At 36.7% G+C, this 11281-nt stretch overlaps 1 protein-coding gene across 1 annotated transcript in view; it reads right to left on the bottom strand.

Annotated features, from left to right (window-relative positions):
- ACADL (acyl-CoA dehydrogenase long chain) overlaps window positions 1-11281 on the bottom strand; it is a 55909-nt gene continuing 44628 nt past the window's right edge. Inside the window, 3 exon segments of the mRNA XM_070489152.1 lie at window positions 1-4381; window positions 6374-6488; window positions 7676-10911. Coding sequence (XP_070345253.1) covers window positions 10710-10911 — 202 coding nt within the window. The 3' untranslated portion in view covers window positions 1-4381; window positions 6374-6488; window positions 7676-10709.

The raw sequence follows: 11281 nt of genomic DNA, 5'->3' as shown, positions 1-11281 counted from the left end.
AAAAATAAAAAAAGAAACGCAAAGGTTAATTATTTCTTTTATAACATTTTATTGATTCTAAGACTTTTTTTTACAATTTATTTCTGAAATTGGAACAACCTCAGTGGTAATGCAATAAGAAAGCATTGTATCAGTTTCATTGGCAGTGGGCTTTTTCTTAATGATATATAAATAATGGTGCATCTTAAGACTCAATGAAACATGGTAAAAAAAAAAAAAAAAGTTTAGAGGTAGATAGCCCAGAGCTGATACAACAGCTCACAAGGTCACCAGGGATCCAGGCTCCTTTCTATTATTCTCTTCTGCCATTCTCAGCCCTAGCTTCCATTTTCAAAGTAACCTCATGGTCCCAGGCGGCTACTGGAACTCCAGCCATCATAACTACTTTCAAGGCAGCAGATAAGAAAGGAATAGAAGGCAAACAGGACCTTCACGGTGCCTCTCCTAAAGTCCCTCTCAACAATTCTACAGCTTCACCATATGGATATATCTAGTTGCAGTGGGGACTAGGAAATACAGCTAAAGCTGAACATATTGTCACCTCCAATAGTATAGGGATTATTGTTTAGGAAGAAAGAAAGAATAGATGTTGGTTAGGCAGTGGTCTCCACCAGTTTCCAAAACAAAATGTCTAAACCAGAGTCAGCTAAATGTAGCAAGCTAGTTTGCGGGGTGAAGGGTCAAACAAAAAGACAGCTACAAGAGAGTTTTTGAACTACATTCCCTTTTCAGGCTCTGTGTTGTGCACAGGGTGTTAAGAATGCTGAACATATTGATGCAATTAAAGAGAATAATGGTGGACAAGTCTGCAAAGGTAGGTTAGGGCCAAAATATGAAAGGCTGTGATGCAAGTTAAGTAAGGAATGTAAAGTATTCCATAGGTAATAGTGGAACTATTAAAGATTTTTACATAAGGAAGTGAAATGATAAAAGTGTTGTTTATGGAACACTAATCCCATAGGTTTTTACACTAAACGGGCATATCCAGAAATACTGGCCAGAAATCACTACAGTGAAAAACTATTCCAACAGTCTGATTCATTTCATATGAAATGTGAACATCATAGCAATTTCTTGGGGGTCACTGAAGGTGTTATATATTAATGTTACACAAGTTCTATTTCCTCAGTTATATATCATGTAAGAACATATGAAAGCTGTATCAGTCATGATGGGTCAGGTTATGATGCAGTAACAAATAACCCCCAATCACAGTGACTTAACACAAAGGAAGTTTATCTCACACAAAATCTGTTGCAGGTCCAGGTAAATTTCCTGAACACTTGCCTTCCATATGTTGCATCTATATTCCATGCTTTGATCTTATGTCACCTCCACAGCACCTCTACAATTGCTGCCACAGGTTAAGACACATACATCACTTCCATCCACAATCCATTGACAAGGACTAGTCACACAGCTCTGCCCAATTACAAGAGAACCAGGATATATAAACTTCTCATGTGCCCAGAAAGGAGACCTGTGCATGGGTGGATATTAAGACTCTCTACTATGAAAGTCATGTTGAAATGACTTTAATTTTGAAATTTTAAATGTGACAACAAATGAGACTGTCTCATTTGAGATGTGATGATCTTCAGGCACTGATGCTAACAACCAGGATCTAGTTTGTAGTTGTTATAGTAGTTATTTGTTAGTTGCCTATTTGGTTTCTATTCCACAATCTCCCTTTCCTAACATTTTCCTGATTTTCACACTGGTATCCAGCCCTCCACCCATCTCATGTGCTTTGAGTGAATCTGCTCCTATGGCCATATCCCAAAGTGTGCCTGAATTGGCTTAAGCCAACTAACGTATTCCATTTCCCTTGGCACAATCATTGGTTCAGAGGTCGACAACATGACTAAAACTAGACCCATGAGAGTGAGCTGAAGTTCCTTTGTCCAAAATTCTGGGCAGAAGTGCATTCTCTCACTCTGGACATGAACAGGAAAGCCCATCCCATGACCATTAGAGGAGCCAGTTTTAAACCAGGCCTACACTATAAACGGCAGGAACAGAGATGTAAAGAACGGGTGAAGCCAGTCCTCAGTGACCAAGCTAAGCTGTTGAGTCACCCAGCTTTGAGCCTGCCCTATCTCTGAGCTTTCCAGTTTTGTGAGCTCTTCCTTCATTTTTTAAGCCAAATTTGATTTGGGTTATCTGTTTCCTGCAACAGAAAACAGTCTATCTAACATAATTTTCTACTGTAAAATGGAACATAACTTGTCTTGGGATGTGTTAAACTTCTGGTAAGCTTAGATTTAAGGAAAAGGCTACAGAAAAGTACAATTTTTAGTAATCAAAATAATTTCAAGAGGGATTTTATGAAACAAAGTAAAATAAATAAGTTTGGTAATAGCTTGAAACTAGGAAAACCCCACTAAAATAAACTAGGATCTTTGGGAAAATGGCTGATTTCAGCTCTAGGACAGGAAATTTTTGTTGTATCAGAGAGCAAGGACACTGTCATAAATAATGGGTCAAGTCAAAATGATTCAGGATTACCTGATGTCTGGTATTTGTTTTAAAATAATCCATGAGAGTAGGGGGTATATATGGATATAGATGACTAAAGATTAGTCATGAGTTGATAACTGTCAAAGCTGGGTGACGAAACATGGTGGTGTATTATACTATTCTCTCATGTAGTTTTGTATATGTTTCACATTTTCCATAATAAAAAGGAAAAAAATACAAGAGCAAACTTGAAGGGACTCTTACTGGCCTAAGATGAAACAATTTATGCATCAAAAAGAATAATGACTGCAATTAATTAAAATACATAAACATTTCCAAAATCCATGAGTTCTTATTGATACTTAAAAAAATCATTATCATGGGAGGTTCCTAGGGCACCCACTCATTACTCTAAAAATTGATAAAAGGAAAAAAATCAAAAATTTATTCTGCCTTTTATTTACACATTCTCTTTCAAGGTGTGGCAGCCACAGAGGTGCCAACTCCCAGATCTCTCTTCAAGAAAGAACTTGCCGCTTTGTTGTAAGGAGCACAGTTAACTGAGCCTCCAGTTCTTAGCACCTTCAGGACTCACATGAACTTCTGAGCTGAGGCCACCCTCTTCCCAAGCAGGCTTGGACAATGACTGAGCAGGGCAGAGGAAACTGGGGCTGGCCATTTCTGCCAAATGCAGGACTCCTCTAACAGACAGTCTTGCCTCCAGGGCTCCTCATTGGAATGGATTGGGCAAGGGTTTGTCAGATCTGCTTCAGGACCTCAGGCTCTTTTCTCCCTGCCCAGTATGACTTCTTTCCCTTTTCATCTTTCACTGGTGTTACCTCTCAACAAACCTCTTGCACTTCTAATTGTGTCTCCACTTCTGGTTCCTAGAGGACCCACAGACACACAGACTAACCAAAAAGTTGAAGTTCTTCTTTATGAAAGTTAATACATGCAAAAGGAGTTAAAAAATTAGAAAATCATCTTTTTACAGCTCCTAATGAAATAATAGATCTTGCAAATAATTATGAATAGATGTTAAAACCATGTAAAATATTGATGGGGAATTTTATAGAGGTATCAGACTAATACTATCTGAATCCACTGATCAATCTCAGTGGATAACTAATATTATATTATATTATAAAGTGAAATAATTAGATATTATGTGTCTCATGGTGTGATGCAATAGAATATTCACAGCACCACTTACTAAGTTTTTTTGGGCCTGAAGCTAACCAAGCCTCCAGCTCTAACAATGAGACTCCAGGAAACACAGGGGAATAGAGAAATAAATTAGAAGTCACCATGAGAGATCAATCAGACAGATCAATAATGGTGGACAATCTACAAAATAAATAACCAGGTTTTTTCCAACAAATCAATGGAATGGAGGAAAAAGGGAGAAATAATCCCTAACTCATTTTATGAGGTCAACATTACCATGATAACAAAACCAGGCAAAGACAGTGCAAGAAAAGAAAATTACAGTCAAATGTTCCTCATGAAGATAGATGCAAAAATTACCAATAAACTATATCAAATAGAACCAAATGATATGCAAAAATTATAATACTCAATAACCAACTCGGGTTTAGCCCAGGAATGCAAGATTGGTTCAATACTCAAAATTCAATCAGTGTAATCCACTATATTAATAATCCAAAGAAGAAAAACCACATGATCATATCAATTGATGTAGAAAAAAAAGCATTTGACAGAATTCAACATCCATTAATGATAGAAACTCTCATCAGATTAGGAATAGAATGGAACCTCTTCAACCTGATCAAGAGCATCTACTAAAAATCTACTTTAAAAAATCATACTTAATGTGAAAGCCCAAATCTTCCATTCGAAGATCAGGAACAAACAAGGATGTCCATTCTCACCATTCCTACTGAATATTGTAGTGGAAGTCCTGGTAAGTAAAATAAGAGAAAGAAAGAAAGAAAGGAAGGAAGGAAAGGAGGGAGAGAGAGAGAGGAAGAAAGAAAGAAGAAAAGAAGGAAAGAAAGAGAAAAAAAGAAAAAAGAAAGAAATGAAAGACATAGAGATTAACAAGAAATAAAACTGTCCCTGTTTATGGATGACAGTATTGTCTATTTAGAAAATCCCAAGGAATCTACAAAAAACTCTCAGAATTTATGTGTGTTTAGTAGACCATAGGATACAAGGTCAGCAAACAACAATCAATTATATTGGCAATAAACAATTGTAAACCAGAATTAAACATCAATACAATTTACAGTAGCTGCCAAAAAAAAAAAAAGAAATACTTAATGGAAAATAAAACATATAGGATCTCTATGTTAAAAACTACGAAACGCTGAAGAAATAAATCAAAGATCTAAATAAATTGAGACATTCCCATTCATGGATTGGAAGATTCAACATGATAAAAATAGCAATTCCCTCCAAGGTGATTTATATATTTACTGCAATTCCAATCAAAACCCCAGCAGGATTTTTTTTGTAGATCCAGACAAGTTGATTTGAAAATTTATATGGAAAGGAGAAAAAATTAGAAAAGCCAAAACAATTTTGGAAAAAAAGAATAAAGCTAGAGGAATCTCCTTATCTGATTTTAAGACTTTCTATAAAGCTACTATAACTAAGCAAAGGGGAAGATACATAGATTAATGAAACAGAACAGAGTCCAGAAATAGACCCACACAAATATGGTCAATTGATCTGACAAAAGTGAAAAGGCAATTCAATGAAAAAAAGATACTCTTCAACAAGTGGTATGGGAAGAATTAGACCTATATGCAAAAAAATGCACCTTGACATAATCTCACCCCTTATAAAAATTACTAAATGGAATATAGATCTAAATGAACAATGTAAAATATAAAATTCTTAAAAGAAGAATAACTTTATGACTTGAGTTTGAGGAAAGAGTTCTTAGATATGATATGAAATGTGTGATCCATAAAAGAAAAGAAATGATAAATTGGAATTCATCAAAATTAAAACTTTGCTCTACAAAGCCCACTATTAAGAGAATGGAAGAACTAGCTATAGATAGGGAGAAAATATTTACAAATCACATATCCAACTAAGGACTTGGATCTACAGGGAAGCAGCCGAGTCTGACGACCGTGCACATTTCTACAGAGGCCACGTAGGTAGCTGAATCTTGACAGAAAGCCCTGAGACCGCCCTGGAATATCTGAGCAGGGGAGACTTGCAAGATGCTGCTATCAGGCCATTTCTCATTCGTTTCCCTATCTACCCAGGGGGCTGTCATGAGACAGTTTCCTATCATTGCAGTGTTCTGATGGGGTACGAGGCTTTCTGCCTCGCTACCCTTAGGGCACACCTGCAGCTATAAAATTGATCAGCAGCATCATGGAATGGAATCCTCAGCAAGACAGTGCTCCCTCATTCTTGCCGCAGTCCTCTGGCCTCTTTTGTTTCAGTGTCATCCTGTGCAAAGGCCACAGAGAGCTGGCACCTTTGGCTACTCGTCTTTTCACTCTCTATGTAAGCAATAAACGGAGTCCAAAAGGGCTCATTTTTCTTTACTAGCTGAATCTGTCAGCCTGGCTTTGCCTTATGTTTGACAACATCAGAATACATAAAGAACTCTCAAAGCTGGATACCAAGAAAACAAGCAACCCAACTGAAAAATGAGCAAAAGATCTGAACAGACAATTCACCAAAGAAGATATGTGGAAGTCAAAAAAGCACATGAAAAGCTGTTCAATATCATAAGACATTAGGGAAATGCAAATTAAAACCACAGAGATACCACTATCCATCTATCAGAATGGTTGAAATAAAAAATACAAGTGCTAGAGAAGATGCAGAGCAACTGGAACTCTCACATTGCTGGTGGAAAGGCAAAGTGGTACAGGCATTTTGCAAAACAGCTTGGCAGTTCCCACACAGTGAAACATACATTCACCTTTATGACTCAACAGCTCCTCTCTGGGTATTTAATCTCCGCAACCAAAATGTCCTTAAGTAGGTGAACAATAGACAAACTGTGGTCCGTCCATACAGTGGAATCCTAATTAGGGCTAAAAAGGAAGGAGCTATTAATTCACACAACATGAATGAATCTTAAATTCATTTTTGCCAAGAAGCCATTCTCAAAATGTTACGTACTATTTGATCCATTTATATGACAGTCTCAAAATGACAAAACTGTAATAACAGAGAACAGATCAGTGCTTGCCAGGGGTTAGAGGTGCAGAAAGGGTGTGACTATAAAGGGCACGAGGTAGTTTTTGGGGTAATGGAACTGTTCTGTGTCCTGATTGTGGTGGTGTTTGCATAAATCTATATACATGCGAAAATTCAAAGAACCAAAACAAAGGCAATTTAACTGTATGTATGTATACCTAAGCCAGGCAAATGTGCTGTATGTTAATTAAAAAAATAAAATTGAAAAAGAAAAAAGGAGAGAAAGTGGACTATTATAAAAAAAAGAGAGACTTAGAAGATAATACAAAAAAAAAGCAACTTATGGACCTTGTTTGCATCCTGATTTGGACAAACCAACTACAAAAGGCATTCTTGATACAACCAAGACAAATTTAATGTTAATTGGGAACTCATTACAGTTTTAAAATTATGATAATGTCCTTGATGTTATGTAAAAACATCTTCATAAGTCAGATACCTATTCTGAAATATATCTGTATGTGTGAAATAAAATTGTCTGGCACTTGCTTTAAAATAACAGAAAAAAGAAGTGGGGGAGATACATTGGCAAATGTTGATGCTAGAGGTTCATTATACTATCTTCACTATTTTTGAGTATGTTTGAAGTTTTCTGTAACTTTTTCTTAAAAATGGAAAATGAGACTTCAAAAGTAGAGTAGAACTTCTTTTCAACATTTATTATAAAGCAGTAGACATCACAGGCCTACAGTTGTTTTCCATCTCAATGTCAAACGTTTCTAATGACTCCAAATAAATAAATGCTGTGTGTGCCCAAAATAATACTGACACATGAAAAACACCAGTCTCCTGGAAATCTTATACCTTGAGCAATAAACTACTAAAGTTACTAGATGAGGAAAGATTTGCAGTTAGATTTTAAATAGCAAATCAAAACAGCTTCCTTTACATATTGTGATTTTTTAATGACACCATCAAATAAATAAAGGGCAAAAATAATTTTACAGCAATAATTATGATTCTAAAAATCTCACCAAAAACCAAAGTTATTCAGGCTTTTTGATTCTCATTAATTACTTACACAGTGTGGCTTTCTTGCTGTGTTGGTCCAGTCAGTTCTTTTGAGCGTTATTATTATTCATCGTTTCTTGAGCACTTGGCACTGCATGAGATATAGATGATAAATCCCCTCCCTAGGGGACAAAGTCACACAGGCAAAACACAAAGATCAACTATTTAAGAAATAAAACCAAAGGGAAGGCTAAGAAACACCTTCTGAATTCCCTTTTCTGCTTTCAGCTTTAAGCCTATGACACAACCCATGCTTCTTCTTGGGTGCAAAACCACACTGAAGTTGGCAAGACAAAGAAAACAACCAGCTTAGGAGAGACAGAAAACATCCCAGAGATCATTCTAAGAAAATATCCTACCTTAGAAAGCCTTTCACTTTCTGATATATAAAGATTCCTGGAATCTGTTCCTATTTCTGTGGACTGTACCAGCTCTGTGAGTGTCTGAGGAGAATTTATGTCTACCCAGCAGACTTGTCTTCCCTTTCTTTTGACAATTCCACTGCCTGCTTCAGGAACTGCTTCCCCCGTCCGCGTGTTCCTGACGGGACTGTCAATCACAGAGCACCTTTCCCTACCTTAAAATGACATCGTGCTGAAGGATGTAGGCCTGGAGCAGCCCAAGGTCATCTTTACAGGCCCTGCAATGACATTTCTCTGCAGTGTCCATTGGGTCAATTTGCAAAGAAAAGTAAAAATAACTGGATACAGTGTAAGTGCTGGCAGTTCTAAGCCCCAGAATCAGGCCCTTGAGACCCTAGTTCCCACAGTTCTTTAGACTATATGAGATACTCCACAATCCTTTTAAGCTAGTACTTTTGCTTAGGATCGTGTGAACTGGGTTTCTTTTGTCATTTGCACCTGAAAGAATTGTGAGATGTTAAATTACTTGCCTGCGGTCCAATGGCTCCTAAATGATAGAGTCCATTCAAACCCAGGTCTGTCCACCACTACATAGTAGGCTTTTCCTGCTATGTTAATTTAGTTTTTGTCCTACAGATGTGCTTCTAAAATCTAGTTTCCTTTAAGATTGAGAAAAAACAGAAAGGATCTTGGGGGCAGGTGGTCTAGTCCTGTATTGCTACCAGGTAGTAGGAGGGAGATGAAAGTGGCAAATACAGTAAAATCGAATAAAAATTTATTTTAACCCATTTTGCATGGTATTTAGCACATATGAGCAAGAACTCAAGCTGGCAATCATACAAACTTCTACCCAAGAGCAAATCAAAGGTGTGTTAATTCTAGGAAGGAATAGTGTCTAAGTATTTTCTCTTCCTTCTGCTCTACCCAGTTGCAATGATTACATTAAAAAACAATGTTTAAGGGGCTGGCCCGGTGGGTTGAGTTCACACTCTCTGCTTCAGCGGCCCGGGGTTCCCAGGCTCAGACACCTGACACGGACCTAGCACTGCTTGTCAAGCCACACCGTGGCAGCATCCCACATAAAACAGAGGAAGATGGGCACGGATGTTGGCTCAGCAACAATCTTCCTCAAGGAAAAAGAGGAGGATTGGCAACAGATGTTATCTCAGGGCTGGTCTTCCCCAGAAAAAAAACCAATGTTTAATATCAACAACACCAAATGCAATGTTTAGGTTTTCTAAGTTGAACAAGAATACATCTGTTTCCATTTAAAAATGACTTTATTCACTGTCTCACCAGTATATACAAAGAAATCACGTCCTGAAATGATGCAGCAGTTTACAAATTAATGGTTTATCTTTTTTGTTAACAATTACTTTTTTTAAAAAAAGATTGGCACCTGAGCTAACAACTCTTGCCAATCTTTTTTTTTCCTTAAAGATTAGCATCTGAACTAACAACTGTTGCCAATCTTTTTTCTTCTTCTTCTTTATCTTCCCCAAATCCCCCCTGGTCCATAATTGTATCTCCTAGTTGCAAGTCCTCCTAGTTGTGGCATGTGGGACGCCGCCTCAACGTGGCCTGATGAACCGTGCCATGTCTGCACCCAGGATCCGAACCTGCGAAACCCTGGGCGGCCGCAGCGGAGCGCACAAATTTAACCACTCAGCCATGGGGCTGGCCCCACGATAACAATTACTTTTAAGTCTCAAATTAAGTGTTGTCTCTCACTTTCCTATTCTAAATGATCACTGTATTTCTTTTATTGCACTTATCATGATTTGAAATTATCTTATTTACTTCTTTATGACAACTTATTTGCTTATTCACTTATTAAGCAGGCAGAGATCCTGCCAGTTTCATTTGCCATCATATTCAACATCGTGGCTTAGAGAAGACATAAAGATTTGTTAAATTAACTTTAAAAAGTACACTGCTTCAAAATAAAAGTTACTGTTTTGATATCTATATAATCTACCAATATCTTGAAACTAAAGGATGATGGATTGTTCTGTATTCTCCTATAAATTAAACTGGGATGGAAATCTCTTGAAAGCCCAGGTGTCAGTAGATAGAGAAGCAACCGCGTTCTCTAGTTGGGGGAGGCAAATGCTGGTTCCCAGGCAGTGAGGTAGGAAGGCTTCCCGCTTCCACTAGAGTGGCTCTTCATTCATCAGCATCTCACAGGGACTCTGCACAGGCTTTTGTTTGAAGACAGGGCTCCACTGCTCACCAACACAGGCTTAGGGTGGGTAGTAGAAACCACTATGTCTGAGGAATTGGGAGCAAAGATAGCTGAAGTTATTTTACATTCTAAATTATATTTATCTTTCCCTTTCAAAGTCAATGAGCTCTAAGTATTATTAATGTTTTTACAGTATAATAAAATTTCTGCCTAATAATAAATCCTAAATTATATTAATTAAATTAATAAATTATTTATAATTATATAATAAATTAAATAAATTAATAATAATTAAATCTGCAAGATTTAAGCAATTATGCTTTTTTAGAATTTTAGGGATAAATAAGACACTAAGGCTTTTAGAATCAGGAAATCTTTGCTTTTTAGTAATATACAAAATTAAAAGTTAAGCCTTATTTTGGAGAATTTTAGAATCTTTGGATTCAAAGATTTCTCCTCCCATTGTGTTAATCTTTTTTTGTATTTGACTCCTTCCTCTACAGAGGGAGCATGTCTAGTGTTTGCTCCCTTTCCAGGTTGCATTTTATCTTGAGCAGATTTAAAACCAGATTAGTTGTAATAGGATTCCAGGATGTGGGCAGACGTCTGCCTGTCACCACAATCTCTCTTGCAATCAGTTCCCCCATTATTTCATTGGTGCCACCAGAGATTGGCCAAACTCAGGCATCCACATAAGCTCTGGATAAATCAGAAGATGACTGAATGAATAAATAAAAGATATTAGAAATTATAAATTTTGTCTCATCAGGTAACAAAACTATTCATTTAATAAAATCCAAACAATAAAATTTCTTCATAAATTACTTTTTTCTCAGTATGGCATTCATCCCAGATTGGTATAATTATAAAATTCTATTAAGATATTGATTACCTGCCTAGCTTTGTTTTAGTTTGCTTAAGAGAGTACAAATTCAAAATAACTTTTATAAATATGTTACATTTGATTTAATTTTGTGAAATTCAGCACATATAATAGCATTCTAAAAAAGGTTGTTTGGGATTTAGAAATGGATGGAATGTCTTAATTTCTTGTAATCTTTAATGTTTC

This window comes from Equus asinus, chromosome 19 (assembly GCF_041296235.1).
Source record: "Equus asinus isolate D_3611 breed Donkey chromosome 19, EquAss-T2T_v2, whole genome shotgun sequence".
Classification (NCBI taxonomy): Eukaryota; Metazoa; Chordata; class Mammalia; order Perissodactyla; family Equidae; genus Equus; species Equus asinus.
This window is presented reverse-complemented; position numbering and strand designations above follow the sequence as displayed.